Source organism: Balaenoptera physalus (assembly GCF_965194825.1).
Source record: "Balaenoptera physalus genome assembly, chromosome: 19".
Lineage (NCBI taxonomy): Eukaryota > Metazoa > Chordata > Mammalia > Artiodactyla > Balaenopteridae > Balaenoptera > Balaenoptera physalus.
The window spans coordinates 3,412,098-3,437,623 of record NC_138900.1 but is presented as its reverse complement, the minus strand read 5'-3'; the positions used below and the strand labels follow the sequence as shown (position 1 = coordinate 3,437,623).

At 57.6% G+C, this 25,526-nt stretch overlaps 1 protein-coding gene across 4 annotated transcripts; it reads right to left on the bottom strand.

Moving 5' to 3' along the window:
* Positions 1-1,434: 1,434 nt before the first annotated feature.
* PPP1R12C (protein phosphatase 1 regulatory subunit 12C) lies at positions 1,435-23,212 on the bottom strand. Of its 4 annotated transcripts, none has more exons than XM_082436302.1 (22): positions 22,742-23,212; positions 18,740-18,870; positions 18,545-18,663; positions 12,389-12,548; positions 7,945-8,089; positions 7,778-7,852; positions 6,384-6,457; positions 6,176-6,303; positions 5,984-6,057; positions 5,563-5,721; positions 5,419-5,486; positions 4,674-4,811; positions 4,397-4,487; positions 3,801-3,884; positions 3,662-3,722; positions 3,422-3,507; positions 3,305-3,351; positions 3,130-3,193; positions 2,809-2,913; positions 2,408-2,458; positions 2,165-2,215; positions 1,435-2,070 (listed from the first exon to the last, which is right to left on the bottom strand). In XM_082436302.1, the coding sequence occupies exons 1-22, from the start codon at positions 23,060-23,062 to the stop codon at positions 1,984-1,986; spliced, it is 2,319 nt and encodes a 772-aa protein (XP_082292428.1). In that variant the 5' UTR covers positions 23,063-23,212; the 3' UTR covers positions 1,435-1,983. The 4 variants fall into 4 exon arrangements, with proteins under 4 accessions (XP_082292428.1, XP_082292427.1, XP_082292429.1 ...); XM_082436301.1 differs by having other exon boundaries at positions 3,130-3,223; positions 3,422-3,504; positions 22,742-23,210; XM_082436303.1 differs by having other exon boundaries at positions 3,130-3,223; positions 4,674-4,757; positions 22,742-23,210.
* Between the last annotated feature and the right edge of the window lie 2,314 nt (positions 23,213-25,526).

Below are 25,526 nucleotides of genomic sequence, written 5' to 3'. Positions count from 1 at the left end.
TCATCTCTCCAAGATTCCTTCCCACCTCAACCCCACCCTCTCCCCTGCTCACACACCTCCCCTGGCTCCCCATGTCCCACCAGATAAAATCCAAGCTCCGGCTCGGCAGCCGAGGGCCTGTAGCCTGCCAAGCTTACAAGCTTCTCGGGCACCGTGCCCAGCTTCCCTCTCCCTGTCTCCACGCCTCAGTTCATGCTGTTCGTTTCACCCGGAATACTCTCAGCCCTAGCAGGTGTCTAATCGTCTTTCAGCCTCTTGCCTGGTGCCCCAGCCCCTGTTTCTAACCAAAGAACCACGGAAGCAAGCAGTTCCCCAAAACAAGAGTTTTCCCCTGGGGTTTCCCTGGAGGTCCAGTGGTCAGGACTCTGCGCTTCCACTGCAGGGGGCACAGATTCAATCCCTGGTCGGGGAGCTTAGATCCCACAAGCCACGCAGCACGGCCAAAAAAAAAAGTCCTTACCAGGGCCACACTCCTACAAGGCCAGCCCTTACTTCTCCAACCTCATCCCCTGCTACTTTCCTACATTTCAGGCACATTTTTATCCCTTTGCCCACGCTGTTCTCCTCATCCAGAAGACTCTTTCCTCAAATACCCACATGGCTCGTTCCCAGACGCCTTCAAGTATCTGCCAGTGCCAGCTTTCCAGTAAGGCCTATTCTGACCACCCTGTACAAAATGTCACAGCCTGACATTCGGTGTTGCAATCAGACAGGCCCCAGTTTTGGACCAATCCCGGACCCCCGTGGTCTGCCACGCCCCCTCTGGGCCAATCAGAGTGTTCCGCCAGGCACGCACTCCTGCACACGCGCACACCAGCCTCCCTAACCCTGCCGCCCCCTCTGCTTTCTCTCCGCAGCACTACCACTGGCAACACATTTATCTTGTCCCTGGGTGCCTCATGCCTCTCCTCCTAAAATGTACCGGATCTTTCCCCGTCTCATGCACTACTGTACCACCAACACGTAGGACAGGGCCAGGCAAGAAGAACAGGACCACGAATGGGCGAGTGAATGAATGAATGCCCCAAATTGGAGAATAGCTCCTACTTGGCTCCAGCCAACTGCCGCCGAGCAGGACTGAACAGCTTGCCCTGTCGGAGTCCTGTTTACTCAGAAAAGTCAAAACCCCGGACTTTTATATGTGAACTACCCCAAGTTTTAAATGTTGGCAGCTGACTCAAATTTGTTGCAAAAGAAGTGATGGCAAGACCCAAGCTCCCCAACCCAATAGTCACAGCCCCTACCCCTCGCCCGGCTGACCCTTTCTGCTCTGTACCAAGCCAACTTGTGACCACGTGGGCCCTGGGTTGGGACCTCTGCTCCAACTAGCCGCTCTTCCTGAAGCCCCGTCCCACCCCATGACGGGCAGGCACAGCCCCAGCACGGAAGCGGGAAGCAGTGCCCCCACCTCCAGCCAAGGACGCAGCCACTGAGTGGCAACTTCACGGCTTTTATTTGTGGTGCCTGTGCTTTATCTCGAAAATACCTTCTCCCCCTGCCCCGGAGAGTGGGCCGCGAGGGGGCAGCAAAAAATAGAAGACATCCCTCCCTATTGCACACGGACCCTATATACAGGCCCACCTGGCCGAGGCCGGAGGGACTATTGGCACATTCTCGGATCCCTGTTCAGGAGTGGGAGGGGTGATGAGGGTGGCATCACACGTGAGGGGGGACCTCTGGGCGGCCACTCTGGTCCTGGCGCTCCTTGGTCCTCGGTTCCTTCCTGGTCCCGCCTCCAGCCCGTCCCCCCTCAGCGACGTCCCCCTACCTGGCTCGGCCTCCGCCTCCATCCTGGCCTCGGATGGCCCCCCTTGGCTCCTGGGGACTCTGTACTCCCCTCCCAGTCTGGAGGTCCCGAGGGGAGGTTATGGCTTCTCAGAGACTCCCCGGGAGCCCTGTCACTCGTGTTCACGCAAAGGAAGGGGTGCATGTGGCAGAAGCAGCTGTATAAATATGGGTGCGGGGGAAGGGCCTCCTCCAGAGTCACTTGGAGAGTTTGCTGATGACGCGAATCAGGGCTGCGTTCTCGTCCTTGAGTCGCTGGTTGTCAGCCCGGAGGTCGGACAGGGCCTGCGAGGTGGGACGGGTCAGCCAGGTGGCCCCGGGCAGGCTGCACCCACTGCCCACCCTGGCCCTCTGCCCTCAGCTCCCCATTAACATTCACCTTCAGCTCCTCCTCCAGCTCTGCTGCCTTCCGCTCCAGGGCCCTGCGCTCCTGGAATAAACAGGGGAAGGTGAGGACGAGGGACTGGGGGTGGGGGAGGGCCGGAGGTCAAGTACGGCTGAGAGAGGTGGGGAACGGGCAGAGGGGCGGGTTAGGAGGTCAGTGTGGCCCTCTTCATCCAGACCCGCCTGAGCTCGTAAGGCTGGGGACACAGCTGGCCCCACTCCAGCCACCCTTACTCACGAATCTCTCCAGCTCCAGAAGGGCGGGCCTCTCTGCAAATCGCTCCTGCCTCTGGTGGGGACACAAAAAGAGCAGGGGTCAGAGAAGCGTCCAAACCGCAATGGCCAGAAGGGGGAAGCCAGCAGTGAGAGGGGGAAAGGCAGACTCCTGGCTGGCCCAGACCTCCCCACCCACTGCTCAGGACCACAAGCCCAGCCGCTCTTGGACAAGGCTCCGCCTCCGAGATCCTAGCTCTGCCCCTCATTCGCCCCTCATCGCCCACGCTCCGCCTCCCAAGGGTCCTAGTACCCCCACCACTCAGGCCCCTCCCCTCGACGCTCTGGCCCTACCTCCCAGGGATCCGGAGCCAGCACTGGCACGCCGGCCAATTCCCACCACCTCCAGGGCCGCGGCGTCCTCACCTGCGTGGCACGCTCCAGCTCCACCTTGAGCTGCGCCAGCTGCAGTGTGGTCTCGGTCAGGGCCTCGCGAAGTCGTTCGTTCTCACTGCGCAGCTCTGCATACAGCTGGGGGCCCCAGGAGGAGGGACACGGGGGTCAGGCTTGCCGGCTGAGGTGCCGCATGTTTGCGGGGAAGGGGGGTGACTGTGGCTCAGGTGGGGCGGAAAAGAGCAGGATGCCCGGATCGGTCAGGCAGAGCCACTAGGTAGGGGGCAGGCAGGCAGGTATATAAAAGCCAGCAAGTGGGGGTTAATGGCACGATCGTGGGGTGGGATCGCGAACCTTCCTGAAGCCTCCATCAGGCTCTTCCGATTCTGGCTCTGGTTCTGGGTTGAGGTCCCGCTGCCTGCGGGAAGAGGGGCCGCCCTCGGGAGTGCTGGGGTGAGGGCAAGGAGGGCGTCATGGGGCGCGCCCACGGCCCCACAGACAGCCCAAGCCCTTCCTGCCCACCCTGTACCTGGATCCTGGGCTGCGGTCTGCAGGCGCCGGCTCCGCCTCCTCCCCCTGTGGGCGGAGGTGGGGTTCAGCTTGGCTCCACCCCCAGCCCACCTCCAAGGCCGGCCCCACCCCTCACCTCCGCAGGTCCCCGCCGCTCCTTGCTGACTCTGCGATGCTCCTCGGGGGCCTGTGGTCCTTGCCCTCGGCCGTCGGGCGCCTCTGCTGGGGGAGGGGCAGGAGTCAGCCCAGGGATCTGTGCAGGGCTCCCCCCTGCAGGGTCAGGGTCTCTGGGCCCAACCCCCAGGAAAACAGTAAGGCTGTAGCAGGAGGGAGCCGGTGGGCCCAGGAGGACCACCTCCCAGAGACCAGACCTCACCTCTCTGGGCAGGGCCATCAGAGTTCTCGACCCCAGGGACTCGGGGTCGCCGGGAAGGGTCCTGCGGGAGAGGGGCACGGGGGTCAGAGGACGAGGGCATCTTGTACCACCCCCTGCCCGGGCACCTGAACCCTCTCACCAGGCTTTGCAGGCACGACTTCTCTGGCTCTGGGGCCTTTCCTGCAGCCTTCTCTGCTTCTTTAAGGTCTGTCAGAGTCACACCCTGGCACGGAGAAGGGGCAGTCAGGGGGTCCACGACTCAGGGCCCAGCCCCTTCAGGACAGACTCCAGGCCCCCAGGCCCCCCTCCCTCAGACCCAGGGGCCCATCCTCCATCCCCCCTCCCTCAGACCCAGGGGCCCATCCCCCATCCCCCCTCCCTCAGGCCCAGGGGCCCATCCCCCCTCCCCCCTCCCTCAGACCCAGGGGCCCATCCCCCATCCCCCCTTCCCTCAGACCCAGGGGCCCATCCCCCATCCCCCCCTCCCTCAGACCCAGGGGTCCAGGCCCCCAGCCCCTCCCCCCTCAGACCCAGGGGTCCGGCCCCCAGCCCCTCCCCCTCAGACCCAGGGGCCCGTCCCCCAGCCCCTCCCCCCTCAGACCCAAGGGTCCGGCCCCCAGCCCCTCCCCCCTCAGACCCAGGGGCCCATCCCCCAGCCCCTCCTCCCTCAGACCCAGGGGTCCGGCCCCCAGCCCCTCCCCCCTCAGACCCAGGGGCCCATCCCCCATCCCACACCTGTGTGGACCTCCGGGACTGGCGCATGAGGCGAGAGCGAGCTTTCCGCTGAGATTCAGACTCCTCGTCCCGCACAGGCATCTGGTAGGACCTGCGTGAAGGGCCCCGACCTCAGAGAGGGTTCCTTTGGACCCTGTCCCATCCCATGGCTGACACTCTCAGGGGGAGTCAAGTTCGGCCAGAGGACCTCAACGCCAACCCTGGGACTCCTGGGTAATGCAGTTGTCTCCCAGCTGGGGAGACAGCTGCTTCCTGCCCTCAGGCCTCTTCACCTCACCTCCGGCGGTCCCGGGAGTCCGCTGGGGGCGCTGCAGAGGCTACGGGGACATTTGGCTTCACTGGGGATTCAGGCTCCGGAATCCTGGAGGGAGGAGTGGAGTTATCCAAGGGAGGAGGAGGCCTGGAGATCTCAGACCTGTGTGAATTCATTCAATCAGCAAATATTACTCAAGCTCGCGTTACATGGCAGGCACCAGACATACAGCAAGGAGCAAAAGAAAAAGAAACAAATTATCTCTGCCCCCATGAGTCAAATCTGAGCAGAAAAGATGCAAGCAAAAGAAAGGATAACCACAGAAAGAGCAGGACACCACATGATACATCAGGAGGATAAAGTACTCTGGAGAAAAAAGACAGAGCAAGGACAGGAGACCGGAGGTGTGCATGTCCGGATGCTGGGGCAGTGGGGCTGGTGGGCCTCCCTGAGAAGCTGACATTCAAACAAACCTGAGAGAGGGAGGAAGGAAGCCCTGTGGGGGTGAGCGGGGAGCAACAGTGAAGGGCCCGGGCAGGAGCAAGCCCGCGTCAGAAAGGAGGGTGGAGGGATGGAGAGGGGGGTGGGGGCCGCCGGAGGCCGGATCACGGTGGCCTTGGAGTTTTGCTGTGAGCTTTTACTTGATGCACCAAAAGGGAAACTGAGGCCAAGAGTGGGAGGCAGGGACCAGACCCCAGAGAGCAAAGGCTGACAAGACAGGGGCCCAGACCTGCCCCACTCCCGGCGGGACCCGGGCCGTCAGACTCACGGGGCAGAGGACTCCGGCACCTTCCGGGAGGGGGTGGGGGTAATTCTGGCAAGACGGGGCTCCCTGGCCTGCGGGGAGAGGAGAGGAGGGGGCTATTCTCCTTGACTAGGCAGGGTCTGGTCCCCTGCCCCGCACCCTGCTCACCTGAGTGGAGGTCCCTTCCAGCCGCGAGGAGGAAGCGGAGCGCGGCAGCCCAGCCCCGGGGGCACCCTCGGCGCCCCGCCTCTCTGCAGGACCTAGGGCCCCAGAGCTCCCCGTCTTCTGGAGGCCAAAGCGCGTGGAGAAGGGGGCCTCGTCGGGGGTCTGGAGAAGGGAAGGGTCTCAGTTACAGGGAGAGGGTCCTACTTCTCAAGAACTTCAAGTGTTACCCCCAAAAGGACCACCACAAACTACAACTGGGGGGTGGGGAGGACAGGCACAGCCAGGAAAAGGCAGTCAGTTGTCCCAGAGGATTCTGGGAACTGTAGTCTTCACCCCACCTGCCCTGACAAGAGGTTCACAGCCTTTACGGCTACGCCCCCCCCAACCTCCCAGGCCAGCACCGCCTCCGGGAACCCAGACTCACCATGGGGCTCCTAGGGCTAGAGGGTGGCGGGGAGGAGACCCCGTTGAGGGTTCCGGATTCTGCAGGGGGTGGCTCTACAGTGTAGGAAGCGGGAGAGGTCACAAGGATCAGCCAGCTGCCTCTGAGCACCCGCCCTTCCTCCCTCAGACCCCTCCTCTCCAGATTCAGGACCCCAGACCCCCAGCCCCTCACCTGAGGGGCCTTCTTCTCCCTCATCCTCGTCCCGGATTGGGGGCCCCCCTGCCCCTCCAGGCCGGCGCTCCTTGGACAGGTCCTGGAGGGAGATCTTCTCACGGCTGCTCAGACGACATACAGAGCTCCTGGTGGGAAGGGGAAGGCGTTGGGGTCCAAGCCCTGGGGAGCCTCCAGCCCACCTACCCTGCAGGCGACTCTCCCCTACCTTCGGTGTTTGCTGCTGGAGGGCCCCTGGGGCTCCTGGCCCCTGCTCTGGGAGGCTTCCTTCTGGTTCCGAAGCTGCAAGGGGGAATGGGGCCGCTGGGGAGGGGCAGAACAGGCAGACCCTCCTGGGTCCCACACACAACTGTGCTGGGGTGGAGGTGGTACAGGGGGGAGTGAATGGGATGATTTGTGCACCCGCTGAGTTCTCCTAGACATGGCGCCCTGGGTCTCAAGTATGTCGTCCAGTACTCAGGGGCCCCCAGGCTTCCTGGCCTCTACCTCCCAGGGGCGACCTGCCCAAACTTCTCCCCGACCCCTCAGCACACCCGGACACGGGCTGCCAGGCCCGGCCTCCTCCCTTAAGGCTCGCTGTCAGGCCCAGCCCCCAAATGGCATCTCAGGGCGCAGTTCCCAGACTGCTGTGTCTTCACACCTCGGAGCCTGCACAGCAGTTCCCCCGCCCCTCCTAGCAAACCCCTTGTGCTGCAGGTCTCCCTTCCCAGACACCCCCAGGCCTCGTCTGTGCCCCCACCTCTCAGAGACCCTGCCCCACCCACTAAACGCCCCCCCAGAGCCCCCAGCCTCCTCACCCTCACGCTGCTCCTCCCTGGCATTCAAGGCCCTTCAGGGTCTGCCCCTCTCCTAATTCCGGGTACCATACGACTCCCCACCCCTGGGCCTTTGCACATACTGTTCCCTCAACAGTGTGCGAGCCCTAGTCCCCAGGAAGCTGCCCAAGTCCGCCAAGCCAGAAACAGGACCGTCTCCCTCAATGTTGCCACAGCCAAGCTTTAAACACGGGGATCTGGCCCTATCTACCTGCCACTCACCAGAAGCTCCAGGTAGAGGGCCTGGCCCCCAGAAGGCCTCAGGAGATGTTTCTTGCTACCTAAGAGTGCTTACTGTGTGCCACGCAGGGTTCTGAATGCTTTTGTTTAGTAACATACACACCACTCATAGCATAATACATACTCCACATAACAGCACGTGTAACTCATAAAGTGCGCCGTACTATCCCCATTTTACAGATGAGATAACTGAGGCCCAAAGAGGTTAAGTGACTGGCCTGAGCTCACACAGCAAATCCATGGCAGAGCTGGGATTCAGACCCCAAGTCCACACCGTTCACCCCTTCATTCTGCGTTTTTCCAGCGACAAGGCCTGGCCCAGTGCTGGTGGGGGGGGAGTCCCAGGGGTGACAAGGCCCAGCCCAAGCCTGGATAGATGACTCCCATCTGCATCCCAAGGTCCCCCGGGGCCCCAGGCCCCGCCTTCCCCTAGTGCCCAGCTGTGCCCCTCCTCCTGGCTCCCCACTGGGCCCCGGTCACCGGCCAGGGAAGAGCAGGTCCCCAGGGACGTGGAGGCCCTCCCTCCTGGCTGCAGACAGACACTCACGTCCTCCTGCTTCCGGGCCAGCTCCTCCAGCAGGCTCAGCACCTCCTCATCCGCCAGGTCACAGGGACGCTGCCCCTGGGTGGGGAGGGGAAAAGGCAGGTGAGGAGGAGGTGGAGGGGCCCTCCCACCCCCCACCGGTCCCCGGGGCCCCCGGACCCGGCCCTCACCGCGTGCGTCAGCGAGTCCATGCCCCCACCGTGCTCTGCCAGCAGGCGGCAGGCGTCCTCCACGCCCCAGTGGGCTGCGGCATGCAGGGGTGTCCAGCCGTCCCCGTCCCGCAGCTCCGGGTCGTAGCCGGCCTGAAGGAGCAGCCTGGGGGCCAGGGACGCTCAGGTCAAGGACCAGGACAGGGGCTCGGGGCCGAGAGCTAAGGTCGGCCAGCTGTGCTGCACCGAAAACAGTCCTGGGCCAGGGGGTAAAGCGCCATGGCCCCAAGGCGCCCCCTCCCCGAAGTGGCCCCCTCTGCCACTGCTTTGACGCCTCCCCTGGCCTAGCAGGTGGCCTCTGGAACCCTGCTTCTTGTACCTGAAGTGCTCGACTCTTTTGAGCGTCACCCCTGGTTGTGAGACAGCTCCAGGGGAGGTGAGGGCAGGGGTTCCCCAGCACCCAAGCCTAGAGAAAGGATGAGACCCCAGAAGGGGCGGCCTGGGGGCAGCACTGTTCCAGGAACCCTCCAGCTCAGAGCAGCGGTTCCCAACCAGGACCACATTGCCGCCTGGGGACGTCTGGCCGTGTCTGGAGACGTTTCTGGATGTCACAACGTAGGGGTGGGTGCCAGAAGCGTCAGTGGGTCGGCGCCAGGGGTACTACTAAACATCCCACAGCGCAGAGGATGGTGCCACAGCCAGGAACGATCTGGTCCAAATGCCACCAGTGCCGAGACAGAGACCCTGGCTTAGACGATTCCTTCCCGGGGGATAATCACCACCTTAGACCCAGCCAGGAACGATCTGGTCCAAATGCCACCAGTGCCGAGACAGAGCCCCTGGCTTAGACGATTCCTTCCCGGGGGATAATCACCACCTTAGACCCAGCCAGGAACGATCTGGTCCAAATGCCACCAGTGCCGAGACAGAGCCCCTGGCTTAGACGATTCTTTCCAGGGAGATAATCACCACCTTAGACCCAGCCAGGAACGATCTGGTCCAAATGCCACCAGTGCCGAGACAGAACCCCTGGCTTAGACGATTCTTTCCCGGGAGATAATCACCACCTTAGACCCCACGATCTGGTCCAGGGCAATTCTGCAAACTCAGCTTAGGGTAGACACGCCTGCTTTTAGAGAACTGCATTTAGGTTCTGTGTCAGTGAGAAAGAGCTAAAGCAAGGTGGGAAAGGCAGAGAGATGAGGTACCTTGTAAAGAACCGTTTTAAACAAAAGCTCCTCTGTGGGGCCCCCCAGCTCACTCTGCTCCAGCCGTGCGGGCACCCCGCTCCTCCCCCAAGCACGCGCCCACGTTGGCTCCGCTGTTCTCTCTGCCCAGCGAGTGTTCTCGAGGCATCAGTGCCACCCTCTCGGCAGTCAAAACCCCCTCACCGAATCTCGAAGGGGACCTCCCCACCGCACTCGCTCTCCCCAACTGCCCTGTTTACATCCCTCTAGACCAGTGGTTCTCAGCTGGGGACGACGCTGACCCCCAAGGGACACTGGGCAACGCCCAGAGATGTGCCTCGTTGTCGTGACGGCGGTGGGGTGTGACTCCCGGCATCTAGCGGGTGGAGGTCAGGGGCGCTGCTCAGTGGCCCACCCCCATGAGCAGGACAGGCCCCCAGGGTTACCCAGCCCCACGTCACCAGGGTGGAGGCTGCGGACCCCTCTCTGAGCACTCAGGGCCACGTGATGTGACCGGCTTCCTCAGTCACTCGTCTGTCTGTCTCCTCGACAAGGCTGCGAACGGCACGTGGGCCCAGGTCTGTCTCGTTGGCTGCTACATCCCCAGTACCTAAACGATGGCCTGGCATACAGCAGGTGCCCAGTAAGTGTTGAGTGAATAGCATCAAAGAAATGTACGCCTTTACTCTGCCACTCATCTTTAACGAAGAGAATGTCAGCTACATTCTTCCAAAAATGCAGTCCATAGATCTGGTTGTAAACCCATACTAAGGGGCGGAAATGAAATTATAGTCAGTGAGTATCTCTAAGGCCAAAGCGTTTCAGTTCTGTGGCAGAGAATGAGGCTGTCCATGAATATCCACTCTCCTTCCACCTTTAATAATAGTACCCAGGGACTTCCCTGGTGGTCCAGTGGTTAAGACTCTGTGCTCCCAATGCAGGGGACCCGGGTTCAATCCCTGGTCAGGGAACTAGATCCCGTGTGCTGCAACTAAGACCCAGTGCAGCTAGCTAGCTAGCTAGCTAGCTAGCTAGCTAAATTAAATAAATAAATAAGTAAGTAAATAAATAAATAAGTAAATAAATAAGTAAGTAAATAAGTAAGTAAATAAGTAAGTAAGTAAATAAGTAAGTAAGTAAATAAGTAAGTAAATAAGTAAATAAGTAAATAAGTAAGTAAGTAAATAAGTAAATAAGTAAATAAGTAAGTAAATAAGTAAGTAAATAAGTAAATAAGTTAAGTAAGTAAATAAGTAAGTAAGTAAATAAGTAAGTAAATAAGTAAATAAATAAGTAAATAAGTAAGTAAGTAAATAAGTAAATAAATAAATAAATAATTAAATAGCCACTGCAGAGCCCTGAATGAAGATGAGGCCCCCTGCCCTGGGAAGACCCTTCTAAAAAAAAAAAAAATGGCACCCAGCTTTCACTGGGTCGCCTGCTTAAGTAGAATCTCCCAGTCTCCCTCACAGCTAGGAGTGGCCAGCTGAGAAGGGTCTGGCAAATGGGATGTCAGTATTCAGTATGTACACCACTTCTGGACTGTTCTTTTAAAAGAAATGGACATTTGCTCCTTTTGCCCCCTGCTTTTTCCTGCTGGCTGGGACACAGATGCAATGGCAGGAGCTGAAGCAGCCACCTGAGACTCAGGGGTGGAAGCCATGGGTAGAAGAGGGCACAGCTTCCAGGCCTGGGCACATCACCGGGCCTGACCATTCACAGTGTCCCACCCTCCTTGCCACAGGGATCAGCCCTGGGATGAGCAGGTGTGCAAGGTAGCCCAGTGAGTATCAGACCCAGGACTTTCACTGGAACTACGGAGGACGAGGCACTCTACCTCTGAATTAGGGGAAGCAGCCAGGACATGAGCCTGGAGTTGCTGGGCGTCATCTTAAGTTCCTCACTGAAAAGCTTCCTTTTTTTTTCCCCCAGCCGCACCGTGCAGCTTTCGGAATCTCAGTTTCCCGACCAGGTAGGTACTGAACCTGGGCCACGGCAATGAAAGCCCAGCATCCTAACTACTAGGCCACCAGGGAATTCCCCTGGAAGACCTTTCTAAAAATTCATTAACACAGAGGTGAGCAGAGATGGAGAGATTCATCTGGACTCCATTTATATACTAAACATAAAGTATAACATCACATGAGAGAGAGGGAAAAAATAAAGAGAGAACAGGGGAGCCTGACGATAAGAAGTAGAGCCAACTACTGACAGGAAGGGGTGAGGCACTCAGAAATGGACAAGACCAAGGTGAGGATGAGAAGAGAGTACACGGTGCAACAATTTAAAATATAGATGCACCAAATAACCTGGCCTTGAAACATGCAGCACAAAAACTGACACAACTACAAGGAGAAACAGCAAAAATCCACAATCATAGTGAGACATTTTACTGCACTTCTCACAGCAACTGACAGAATAAGCATATGGGGGAAAAAAAATCACTACGGATATAGAAAATTTAAATAGCATGAGTACAAAATGGACCTATTAACCTATATAGGACGCTGTACTTAACAACACAATTCTTTTCCAGCTCACAGACTGGGGTATGAAGCACTCCAGCTTACACAGACTGGGGTATGAAGCAAACCTCAGTGAATTCCAGAAATCTGGAATCACAGAGAACCTGCTCTCTGACCACAGTGCAAGTGAGCCAGGAAGTGAGTACAGGCAGATCTCGGAGGTATTGAGGGTCTGGTTCCAGACCACCGAAATAAAGCAAATATTGAAATAAAGCGAGTCATATTAATTTTTTGGTTTGCCAGCGCATAGAAAAGTTAAGTCTGTTAAGTGTACAACAGCATTATGTCTTAAAAAAAAAAAGTACATACGTTAAAAAACACTTTATTGCTAAAAAACGTTCACCTTCACCTGACAACGCAGGGTTGCCACAAATCTTCAATTTGTAAAAAAAAAAAAAAAAAAAAACACTATTGGCGAAGCACAATAAAATGAGGCGTGCACGTAATTCAACTACGACTAGAAAATCCCATGTATTTGGAAATTAACGACATACTTCTAAATGATCCCTGGGTCAAGGAAGACTACAAGTTGGAAAACGTTTTAAACTGAAGGACAGGGAGAAGCATGCGCATCAAGACTTAGGGATGCAGCTAAGGCTGTATTTAGAGGGAAATGCATGGCCTTAGGTACATAAATTAGAAAAGCGAGGGAATGGACAAAATCCACAGGAAGGTGTAAGACAGTGAGAAGGAACAGGCTGGCCCAGAGCAAAGGGCAGGGGAAGAGGGAGGGTCTACACCGGCCCAGCTCACCTCATCACTTCGATGTAGCCCTTGGCGGCGGCCACGTGCAGGGCAGAGGCCCCCGTGCGGGGGTGCCGGGCCTCTGGCATGGCGCCCCCGTTCAGCCAGCACCTTGTGTCATGAAGCAGCAACTCCTCCTCGGCCCGTTTGGCTGCTTCCACATCCACACCTGGGAGGACGAGAAGGGGGGATAGGTGGGACACCCACCCTGAGACCCAGGAAGCACAGAGTGGCACCTGGCCTGGTGTCTCTGCTCTGAGCGCTCCTCAGGGGCTCAGAGGACCTGAACTAGCTCTGTCACTTCCCAACCATGCTCCGTGAAGCCCTGGGTTCCACTAAGGGTCTCTGAGTCAGTGCTGGGGGCTGGGAGGATGGAGGGCGCAGGAATCGTACATCTTACACTTCCTATCACTACAGATACAGTCCTTAGCCCAGCATCTTTGTGTGTTTTGTCACCGTTATCACTCATGAGTAGGAGAAACCAGGCAAAAAGCCACTAAACAGTGCCCGTACCATTGGGGCAACGGCACCTTCCCACCAGGTGCTGTTCCCAGCTGTCACCTGCACAATCTGTGCGAGGCAAGCATGCTTCCTCACTCGCCAATTTCACTGTAGTCAATTGGTCTCATGGAAAACTGTACTGCATTTATGGATGCAAAAGGCAAGTTATGACTTTAAACATAAGTTGACTGTGGATCAAAACAGGCAGCCTTGTTGAGGCTGGAATATTACCTTTTGACTGTCACTGAGAATCTGTACTTTCACGTTATGAACTATTGAGACGGGAGTCAAAAACAGTCTCTTCTAGGGAATGTGTACTCTTTCTCCTGGGAAGTGTATTACTGGCTGTTATTTTTTCGATTGTGAAATTTCTCACTCGCCCAAGTGCTGCACAGAGTTACACAGAGTTAAGCCGTCCTGCTCAACAGCCGTCAGCAACGTGCAGCTACGGAGCCCCTGAACTGTGGCTACTTCCCACCGAGACGCCTTGTAAAATACACTGGATTTCGAAGCATAGAAAAAAAGAGTGTGCGGCAGCTCACGCGTAGTCTTTCATATTGATTGCATATTGAAATGATAATGTCTTGGACGTACTGGATTAAGTAAAGTATATTACTACAATTAACTTCACCTGTTTTTGTTTTTCCACGCGCCTACTTGGAAATTCTCAATTACGCTTGCGGCTGACTCTGGCTTTCCACTGGACAGCACTGGCGAAGGTGCGGCGTACAGCCGCTCGGCTTACAGCAGTACAAGGCGACAGAGGCAATGACAGCGTGCCCCTCCCCGCGGCCCCAGAGGTTAACCACCGTCACGAATCTGCTTTCATGACCGTGAACCTGGTTACACCCTTACCGCAAGGTTGTAAATGCTGCCCCGGGGCTACCCAGAGGATCCCAGAAACGCAATCCCCGCCGGGACCGAATCTGTCCGGGTCCAGCTGCGCACTGGCGCCACCCGGTGGCACCTGGGCACTCGGACTAAACTCCAGTGGATTACCTTAGGGTCCCCTGGCTGGCGGAGACTCCCAGAGGCAGCTATTACAGGAATGTCTGGCTGGCTAGGGCCCATCCCGCAGGCCCAGGCTCGGGTGGAGGCCCGGAGAGTGCCGGGGACTCAGGGACTGCCCCCCTCCCTCTCTCCTCCCCGACCTCCTTAAAGGGAATCACCTACATTCGGTCCTATTATAGATGCAGGCGCCTTGCTGCGGGCAGGGAAGGGCAGAGTTTGCCAACCTTTTATTCAGCAATCAGTTAGTATCCTGCGTGTTCAAACGCATCCTTCGGCAATTTTGCTCTTTGCCGGGATTTGCCCATGTTTATTAACAGAGCTCTTGATGGGGGTTGGCAAACTACGGCCTGCACGCGCAGGCCACCTGTTTGGTTAACATAAAATTTACCGATTTCACGCTTTTAAAGCGTACTACTCGGTGGCTTTCAGGACATTCACAACGCGCAACCATTGATCCTATCTGTACCTCAACTTTCTCATCACCCCAGATGGAAACCTCGTACCCCATTGAGCAGTCCCTCCCCAGCCCCTGGCAACCAGCAATCCACTTCCTGTCACTGCAGACTTGCCCCTTCTGGACAGCCACCTGTGTGTGTAAGTAAAGTTTTATTGGAACACGGCCACACCCACTCATTTACATATCCTCCCTGGCTGTTTTCCCCGCCACAGCAGCGGGGTAGAGTGGTTGAAACCTGACAGCATGTCCCACAAAGCCTAAAATATTTACTGCCTACGGAATTCCCCAGTGGTCCAGTGGTTAAGACTCTGAGCTTCCACCTCAGGGGGCATGGGTTCGATCCCTGGTCGGGGAAGTTCCGCATGCCATGCAGTGTGGCTAAAAAAAAAAAAAAAATTCACTGCCTAAAACGTTTGCCGACCACTGCTTGGATCACTCATTTATAGATGACAGACTGATCCGTTCGCCCTTTGGTGCCGGCCACATCCTCTCAACACTGAAGGCTCGAGTTTGGATGGTTCCATCGGGTGGCCTAGGAGCGGAACTGCTGGAACACGGGGAATGTGGATCTCCAGCTGTAATCCATGCCGTCCAGCTGGTCCCCACGGTGGCTGGAATCACCCGCACTCCTGCGGGCCAGGGATAAGAGCGCCCTGCCTCGCCATCACTGAACTGACTGTCAAAGCTGCCCGTCTCTGAGAGTAACTGCCCCGCGTCTACTGTCCTGATGTTGGGATGCCAAGTGATGGCTTCAAACGCTTCAGAAACACTTCACGTGTCCTCCCTGCCCAGTTCCAAGCCCCTGTGGGTCCGACCATGGCACTTCTGAGCAAGCGGCCCGAGAGTCCTGTACTTGGGCTGTGTCCCTGCGGCCCGGGCTGTGGGAACAGCATCTGCGGTGGAGACGTTGCTTGGACCTGCAGGCATCCGGCCTCCCGCCTCCGTGAAGACTTCTGCCTCCTCCTGACCCCTGCTTTCAGCCGACGTGGTTCCGACGTGGCTGAGCCCGCAGCCCGGCTCCATGGGTGGCCGCTTCACCAGGCCTGACCGTCCTCCTTGCCACCGTGACTGGCTCAGGGGCCAGCCTGTGACCAAGGTGGCCCTAAGAGCGTCAGGCAGAGGACTGTGGATGGGACTACTGAGGAGTCAGGTTCTAGCTCCGCTGGGGTATCGGCCTGCCCTGCTTGGAGCCACGCTAAGAATCAATACCTCCGGGAGAGAACCTGCCTAAGGATGAAGTCAGCACAGAGTTCAGCAGTGATGGAGGGATGCTTTTGACTTTGTGCACCTCGATCAAACCATTCCTTAAGTCCATGTAACTCCTAGACCTCGGTTACCTATGCCCATAAATTGTCTTCTTCTTTAAACTGCGGTAAAATACAGAGACTCTGCCGACCACACTCCGCTGAGGCTTCCGTGTGAAGAAAAGCATCGCGGAGCCGTGGGGCAGGAGCCATCCGATTCCCGAGGCAGTGGCTGCAGTGGTGTCGGCAGGTGCCTCCCACCCCCCGCAGTGCAGCAGAGGGTCCTCCCAGTGGGACCACAGGCCTCTGCGCCTGGTCGGCCCCACAAGCCAACATCCCCCAACCTTCGCCCCGCAGAAGGGGAACATGGGCTGCTGTGAGAAGGTGGTGTGAGCTCTGGGCACTTCCTGCAGAAACACACAGGATGTCCGAGAGATCACCCGCCCCCTGGTGGCCTCCAAGCATTGCCCTGCAGACTACTTTTTTTTTTAATTTTTTAATTTAATTTTATTTATTTTTTATACAGCAGGTTCTTATTAGTTATCTATTTTATACATATTAGTGTATTATGTGTCTATCCCAATCTCAGACCACTTTTTTTTAAATTAATTAATTAATTAATTTTTATTTATTTATTTTGTCTGTGTTGGGTCTTCATTGCTGCATGCGGGCTTTCTCTAGTTGCGGTGAGCGGGGGCTACTCTTCATTGCAGTGCGCGGGCTTCTCATTGCGGTGGCTTCTCTTGCTGCAGAGCACGGGCTCTAGGCGCGTGGGCTTCAGTAGTTGCAGCATGTGGGCTCAGTAGTTGTGGCTCACGGGCTCTAGAGCGTAGGCTCAGTAGTTGTGGCACACGAGCTTAATTGCTCCGCGGCATGTGGGATCTTCCCGGACCAGGGCTCGAACCCGTGTTCCCTGCACTGGCAGGCGGATTCTCAACCACTGCGCCACCAGGGAAGCCCCAATCTCAGACTACTTTTTAACTACAAAGGGAGGAAGATGCCGCCACGGTAGAGTCACCTGGGCAACCCCCCTGAACGAGGTTCAAGGTTAACATCACCAGTAACGGGGCAGAGAGACAGAGCTTGTCTCCCGGAGGGACTCGCTGAGAAGTTCCTGCCAAAACTGCAGAACTGAAGAAACAGCCAGGTCCAAGCTGAGGGACCTGTGTGTGAAACAAGGGAGGGTGGGAAGGGCGAAGGCTGATCCAGGTGGAGGGAGCTGGAGGTGACATGAGAACCAGGTGCAGGGAGGGACCCAGGGAGGTCCGCTCCCAGAGGAGAGGGAGGGCGCACGGGCAATCGTGCCAAGAAGTTAAAAACCCCTGAGTCCACACTTTACGATTCCACTGATACAAAACGTCCAGAATAGGCAAATCTAGAGACACAAAGCCAATGAGGGGGATGCAGGGCTGGGGATGACAGCTCAGGGGTGTGGGGTTTCTCTTGGGGTGATCAAAATCATCTAAAATCGATGTGGGGACTTCCCCGGTGGCACAGTGGTTGAGAATCCGCCTGCCAATGCAGGGGACACGGGTTCGGGCCCTGGTCCGGGAAGATCCCACAGGCCGCGGAACAACTAAGCCCGTGCGCCACAACTACTGAGCCTGCGCTCTACAGCCCGCGTGCCACAACCACCGAGCCCGCGTGCTACAACTGCTGAAGCCCGCGCAGCCAAAAATAAATAAATAAAATAAAATTTTAAAAAATAATAAAAATTTAAAAAATAAAATCAATGTGGTGATGGATGCACATTTAGTGTGAACACACTAAAAACAAACAAACACCAGATCGTACACTTCCAAAGGGTGAACTGTACACACTGAATTTTATCTCCATGAAGCTGCTGAAAACCCCTGGTAAATCTCAGTGAAGGTCATGTGGGCACTCATCGGACTGCTATCGAAACCTGCCTCTGAGTTTGAAGTTTTCTGAGATAAAAAGGTGGAGAAGGGGAGGGAGAAAACCCCGGTTCTGTCTTTCCTTTGCTTCCCACTCCCCTCCACCTGAACCAAAGCAGGGCTCCTGGACCTCAGCTGCCCACCTCGGCTCGCCCACCAGCACCTCCATACCCTGCGTGGCTCTCACGGCCACCGACACACAGCTGCCCAAGGGCAGGCCCTTGTCCCTCCCACCCAGAGCCAAGCCGGCAGTCTGGGCGTCACCTCGGACGCCCCGGCATCTACTTTTCACCAGCCTGCCTGCACCTCCTGCGCAGCCCTCCAGACCTGCCAGGCCCACTGGCCCTGCGCTCACACCTTCCCACCCACTGAGCCCCGACCACCCGCGAGGCACTGCTGCCGCCACCCTCGCTCTGGGGACGAGACGGTCACCTCCACAGCTGGGCTGTGACCCAGGACTCCGGCGGGAGACCGGGTGAAGCGGTGAAGCTGCTGGCCATTGCCCACCCGACCTGCCCCGTGTCCTCCGCCCCCAGCTCAGCCAGGCGACAGCCTTCCCCACGCACACTGCACACCAACTGGCCCCAGACGGCTATTTTTAGCGGGGCGGGGGGAAGGTGGGAACCTGCTAGAAGTGACACACACTCCCCCTAGAAAAATGAGCATGGCCAGACACAGAGTTTTGAGGGGTCCTGGGCCCCATATTAAGGACACTGGGGCTCAGTGATCCTGAGCACGGGAGAGACCAGTCCCCCAGAAGCCTGTGCATTCCCCTGCCCGCACCCCAGCAAAATTCCTGAGATCACCTGCAATCGCGTAACGAACCCCTGGACAAGCCTCTACCTCAATTTCTTCGGTCACTCGAGGATAACGTGACACTGCAGGCCAACAGTGGTTTGAGCTCTTATTCCGTGCGGAGCACTTCCTCCAACTACTCTAGGTAACCCCGGGGGTAGGTACGCACACCCCGCTTCCCATGTAGGGACACGGAGGCCCACAGAGTCAGGGTCCTCGGGAACGGAGGGCCCCCCCCGCAGCAGCCCCCGAGGCCCACCTCGGCGGGCAATCTCCACCTTCAGCAGCCCCTCCACGGCGTCACACTCGGCCAGGTCCAGGGGCAGGTCCCCATCACTGTTCACCGCCGCGATGTTGGCCCCGTGGCTCAGCAGGTACCTGGGGGCAGGGCGAGGTCAGAGCCGAGGGGTCCGGGCCCGTTCTCATCAGGCCCCGCCCACCCTCCCCGCCTCACCTGGCGATGTCCAGGTAACCGCAGGAGGCGGCCACGTGCAGGGGTGTCCAGCCCTCGTTGTCTGCCTGGTTCACCGTGGCACCCTGCTCCACCAGGAAGCGCACCACCTCCAGGTTCTCGTCGATGCAGGCCTGGGGGGCGGGACACGGTGTCACCCTCACCTGGTCCGGACCCCGCATGCCCTGCAGGCAGGACCCCCGGCAGGGACCGCTAGGCAGATACAGGGCCAAGCGGCCCTGACAGTCAAGGAGAAGACCCAGATGGCCCTGGAAAGCACCAACCCTGTCCCCGGAGGCCCCTCCAGCCACCCAGCTGTTTAAAAGCCCCCGGCTTCCCAGTGCTTAGGTCAGCCAGGCATCTGGGGCTTACTGGAGACCATGAGAGGAGGAACTGGACAGAGAAGAGAGGGGGGCTTCACATCCAAGTGTAGGAATCCTGAACAGTGCTTGTTAGATGAGACGTACCCCACAGTCACCACCGAAGGATGGGGCTTCCAGTGATGAACCAAAGGGAAGAGGCCCAGCCCCTCCTCCCTCAGACCCAGGGGTCCAGGCCCCCAGCCCCTCCCTCAGATCCAACAGATACTCTACAAGAACTGACCATGGCCCTGCCTTGTACCTGGAGGGGAGACTGCTGGACCCCTGGGGCCCAAGGCTGTGCAGGGCTGGTAAAATCACCAGGTCCCTGGAAACCTGGGACAGAGTGAGGGTCCCAGGCAGGCCTCCTCCACTGAGAGACATGACTGAGTTAGCGTGTACCCTGGACCTGGGGCCCGAGGAGAGGCAGCTCCCCTGCACCAAGGGCCTCCTAGGCACAGGGCGCTGCACCAAGGGGCTTCCACGGGCATCTTCCCCAATCCTACGGCTGTCAGGGTCCTGTTTGATGCAGGAAGAATCAAAGCTCCAGGAGACAAGCGCTCTTGCCCAAGTTGGCACACCAAGCGGGGGCCAGAGAAGGGATTTAGCCCCAGGCGCGTGTGAACACTGGGTGGGCACTGGGACCTGAGCAAGGGCTGAGGGATAGGAGTGGACCTGGACTCCTGGGTCCTCAGGGTAGATTAACCTCCAGCTCCCTCACCTCTCCAAAACCGTCCATCTGGAGGAGGGGGAGGAAGCTACAAGGGCCAAGAGCATGAAGTCATGGAAACTCAGGCTGTGAAAGGGGGGCCACACGTGCCCTGGGAACGGGATGAACTCTGGGCTCCGTTTATTTCCACTCGGTTGTCATGGTGATGGGGGGAGGGGGGCAAGGAGGGAGATGGGCCTTTCCCTTTCAAGGACCTGGCCGGGCACAGGCATCCATGTGAAAGATGCCTGAGGCCTGGGCACCAGGGATCCAAGAATCTAGGCCCCCAGCCCCTCCTCCCTCAGACTCAGGGGTCCAGACTCCCCCACCCCTCCCTGTTCAGACCTAAGAATCCTGGCTCACAGTCTTTCCTATTCCAGACCCCAGGCCCCTGGCCACTAATTACAAGGTAATTTCAGGGAGGGGACAGAATATACCAGCCTCGTCTAGCAGTTGACAAACCAGCCTGAGGTTGGGGCCGAGGCTCGAGAACTCCTAGGGACACGACGAGAGCAGGGAGCTGATGCCTGGGGACCTGCTCCATGCAGAACAGAAACCACAGCCGCAGGACTCACCCAGATAATGTGAGCAACTGTGCCGGTTTGCCTGTCTGGGGGTTTCCTGGGACCTGGGACTTTCAGTGCTAAAACCAGGCCAGTCTTGGGCAAACCAGCATGAGCTGGTCATCAGACACCCACACCTGACCCAAACCCCAGCACCCCCGCTTGCTAGCTGTGTGACCTTAGGCGGGGACTTCCCCTCTCTGAACCTCAGTTGCCCTCATCCTTCACGCCTCCTGCAAAGGCCTGGCAAGGGAGCTTACCAAGTGCTCGCCTGTGGAGGGAGTGGGAGAGGGACCCCACCTAACAGGCCAGGCCGGGGTGGTCTTCTGCAGGGTCTGGGCCAAGGGAGAGGGTGGGGAATGGGGCTTGGCCTGCAACGCAGGGCCAAGAACCCCTTTGGGAAGGTCGAGGGGAGCCAGGGGCAGGGACGGTGGCGGAGGACGGGGGACAGTGAAACCTGAGGCCCCTTTCCTGGGTGTGCCAAGCTCTGAGACCCTCCTCTAGATGGAGGAAAATGTCCCAGAGAGCACTAGAGCCTCTGCAGGGCACAGGCTTGGGGGTAGGGAAAGGGAAAGGGAAAGGGAAAGGGGGGAGGGGTAGCACTTGGACCAGGGGCTGCAACTCCCCAACTGGATGCCCACGGCCGCTTCCTGAAGGGTGTTTTTCCTCCTTTGCCAGAGCCCTGCCAGGGAGGCGCTGACTACTGGCCCCATTAACAGATAAGAAACCTGAGGCACAGAGAGAAAAGACACTAATTCGAGATCACAAAGTTGAGGAGCAGAGATCAGAACTCAGGACTATTCTGCTTTCCTGAGCTGCTCCTCTTCCCGGGAACCTGAGAAGCGGGCCTCTTCCTGCCTCCACCCCACTCCCCTGCCCCCTGCCAAGGTTTCCTTCCCAGGGTCCTCTCTGGGCCCCAAAGTAACCAAACCCTAGCGGTTCCCGCACAGAAGAGGGCTGGGGACTGGACCAATTCGAGGAGAGTAGGAGGCAGACAGCCTCAGGGACAGAGGGAGGGGACAGAGCTCTTCTGTGGCTTGTGCCTGGTGGTCCCACTGGAGATGGGGGGGGAGTGATAATAGCACGCAGAACTAGAGAGAACTCTGGTTGTGGGACACTTGGGGGGCCCTAGTTCAGAGGAACCCTGGAGACAGCAATCGGAGTGTTTTGGAACGGCATGGGGGCCCCAGGGTGGACACAGAGGAGCAAGAGGGTGCTAGACCCCTTGGGAAGGTGATATGACGGGGGCTGGGAGAGATGGCACATGCTGCGGGAGAAAGAATCTGCCCACATCCACAGGAGGGGATCCAGGCAGAGAAAGCAAGGTGACCAAAGGACAGAGAGGTGTCCCGAAGCCAGGAAGAGGTGGGTGCTTTGAGTGTGCCCAGAAAAAAAGGGTGATGATGCAGGTCTGGCCAAGGCAAGAGGAGAGGCAGAGAGGAGGTGCCTGGAGAAGAAGAAACATCCCTGAGAGAAGGCCTACAGTGGGAGACAAGAGGTGGCACAGCCCGCAGAAGGAGAATGAAGAGGCCATGAGGGTGAAGGGAGGCAGGGAGACAGCATGAGGTGACCCAGACCCGGGGAGCATCCCCTTCAAGAATACAGAGCTGGAATTCCCTGGCGGTCCAGTGGTTAGGACTCCGCGCTTCCACTGCACGGGGCACGGGTTCGATTCCTGGTCAGGGAACTAAGATCCCACGTGCTGCGTGCCACGGCCAAAAAAAGAATACAGAGCCTTGAAGGCAGGGACTCAGGAAAGAGCATCCTTAGACAGCAACAGATGGCACAGACCAAGGATGAAAGAAGTGGCATGGAAGGCCCTGGGCCTAGCGAAACAGGTGGCCCAAACCAGAGACCAAGGGGGGAAGCAGCACAGGCCCAAGAAAGAGGAGGAGGCTGCTCCAGGAAAGTGATACCTGCCTGGAAGGGGGAAGCTGTGGGCACCGGTAGAGCTGTAAGTGTCACAGACTCAGGAAAGAGTTCCAGCATTAGACGACAAGGTAGAGGTGGGACCGGTGGAGGTGGCACAGGCAAGACTAGTAAAGAGAGCTCAAGGTCGGGAAAGAGCAGCGCGAAGTGACAAGACTAGGACGGACTGGACTGAGGCCGTCAGCAATGGCTCGGGTCCAGGGAGAGGGCGGCGCAGTGTGGCAAAGACCAGGGTCAGTTCAAGTGTCTCAGGATCGGAAGAAGGGAGCTCGAGGTGGGTGGGCGGAAAAGAGGACCAGCACGGGATGGCAGGGACCGGAACAGCAGCGACGGCGCAGACCAGGACTGGCAACGGTGACTCCGGACAGGGGAGGGAGGGTGCTCGAGGTGGCGCAGACCCAGGGCGATTCAGGTCCCCGGGACGGGCCCGGGCGGGGGCGCTGACCTGGTGCAGGGCGCTGATGCCGTCGGCGTTGGTGGAGTCCAGCACTGCGCGGGCGGGCGGCGGGGCAGCAGGGTCGAGCTCGGCGCCCGGGCCGGGGTCGGCCTCGCGCAGCATCAAGCGCGCCTCGTCCAGATCGCCGCCCGCGCAGGCCGCCAGGAACTCGGCGGCGCGCTCGAAGCGCACGGTGCGGGCGCGCCGCTCCCCGGGGCCCGGCTCGGCGCCCGCCCGCGCCCCCCACTGCCGCAGCTGCTCCCGCCGCCGCTCTCGGGCCGCTGCCGCCGCCGCCCCGGGGCCCGACCCCGGGCCATCCTCGCCCGACATCGCGCCGCCCGCCCGCTCGTGAGCGAACGAGCGAGCGAGCGAGCGCCGAGCTCCGAGCCCTGAGCTGCCGCCGCCCGCCCACGGGCCGCCGTGATCTGCCGCCCGCCCCGCACCGTCCCGCGCCGCCCCGCGCCGCCCAAGGATCCACGGGCCCCCGCCCGGCGCGTGACGTCACCACGCCGTCCGGGGCGCGCTGGGAAATGGAGTCCGCAGCCTGGAGAGGCGAATGGCAACCGCCTCAGGGAAGGCCGCGGGGAGCGCAGGGAAATGGAGTCCATACACGGAAATTGCTCTTGGCAACATTCCGGCCATGATCGGCCCCGAGGCACACTGGGAAGTTCGCAGCTCCGAGGTGTCGAAAGGAAACATGATTGAGAGGATTCTCCTGGGAGTGCTGGGAAATGGAGTCTAAAAGCTACAGGTGTGCCCCCCAGGGCATGCTGGGAAATGTAGTTCACAGCATCAGAAGGACGAAGAACTGGCCCCTGGGGACCTAGTAGGAAATGGACTTGACAGCCCGAGAGTCCTAAAAGGTATAGAACTAATTTTTCCACACACCTTACCCGCTTTCCTCATACCATGTAATTTATTTATTTTGGGTTAGTCTGCTCGCTTCATCTAGAAATAAGCCCCAGGAGGACAAGAAATTTTGTCTTCCGTGTGCACTACTTGCTCCGCGATCGGAAATAGTATTTTGGATGAATGAATGAATGGATTCCCTAGGTCGTGGGAAACGTCAGGACACTACGGGAGACTGAGTCCGCAACCCTTAGACCAAGACAATCCCTGGGTGACCTCCCAGGGCATGCTGGGAAGTAAAGATTGCGGTACAAAGGTCACGGCAATCGGCCGCTGGGCACGCTGGGAAACGTAGTCCTCGGGGCCACGCCCCTAAAGGCACAGTTGGTCCTAGGCAGAGCCCCAAAGCACCCCAAGTCCCTGATGGAACCCCTGGATCACATCGGGAAATGAACCGAAGAGACGGGGTCCACAACCGGGCTCTACATCATCGCAAGCCATGCTGGGATTTGTAGTCCAGGGCGAGGAGATCGAACAGATGTGGAGGGTGAATTGCCTCATACATAGCACCATAAAGCATGATATAATCCTTATGTTAAGCACTCTGCACTTAAATTCTCATTGGGAAAGAGACAGGCACTTTTAGACCGGAACAAAGACCCATAAAAAGCGCAAACGTTTCAGCATAACGGCGCTGAAATCCAAACAGAAGCAAGATTCTTTTTTCCCAAGGGATGTCGGAGCAGCCCTACCCACTCTGAAGTCCCTGGGCTTGTGCAAAATAATAATAATAATAATAATAATAATAAACTACAAATCCCGTGAGGGCTGGAGACCGTCGGGATGGATACAAAGGGGATAGCAGTCCCGGTGGCTCTTGGGATGTGTAGTCCCTAAACTCCACACTTCCCACTCAAGGTACACACCCACCTCCTTCTCCAGGGAGCTTAAATTATTCGTATGTTGTTACGGTGTCTGTATTTATGTGTGTTTCTGTGCCTGTGCATAACTGTGATAATTGTGTGTATTTGTGATCATGTCTGTGGCTGGGTGTATGCTGTTTTTGGATGCTTGTGTTTGTTGTGTCTGTAAGCTTTGGTGTAAATATGTCTGTATTTTTGTGAGTTTTATTTATGGGAGACACAATCTGGGGTATCTGCTCAACCCATACAACTTACTACAGGATGTGCTCCCACCATAAGTTCTATTAGGAATCTTTAGGTTCCTATGCTTAGACTTTAACCTCTATTTAACAAATTCTATTCTACTACAATTGTTAGGAATTCCAGCTCTGGTTTAGGCAGTCCTGGATTTGATCTTGCCTCTGCCCACTTTCTAGCTCTGTGACCTAGGCTTAGTCTCTTTATCTCTGCCTCTCGTAGCTGTTGAGATGGTGTACCTGGCCTGTCTCATAGGTAGACATCAGCTCTGTACAGGCATTTTTATATTCCACTCATTACAATTCTCTTCTGCCCTTCTCTTTTCCATGATGAAGGTTTTTTTCAATTCTCAAGCCTGCTGTTTTCTCTCAATGCTAGCACTGGAAGTTTGATGCTTAACCTGGGAACTGCAGGCCCTCCTCAAGGCTGGTGAAAATAACCTCAGAAAGATAAGAATAAGATGTGGGTTAGGGGAGACTGGGTCAGAGACCACTAACTGCCTGCCCATCAAAAATAGAACCCTGCTTTTGTTTGGAGCAGCAAATCACCCAACCAGCTAAAGAGCGAGCAAGAGACCTAGTCATCTTTGCAGTTAGGGGTGGCCAATAAGATGTAAGTGAGCATTGCTGGGTGGGGCATCCAGAAAGTCTTTGGAAAGGGATTTGATTTAGCTGAGAGGTGCACGTTTCTGCCTTCTTGTCTTCTGCTGCCTTCCTTCCTGGAAGTGGATGTGATGGCTTGGAGCTCCAGAAATCATATTGTGACCCACCTGTGACCTCACAGAC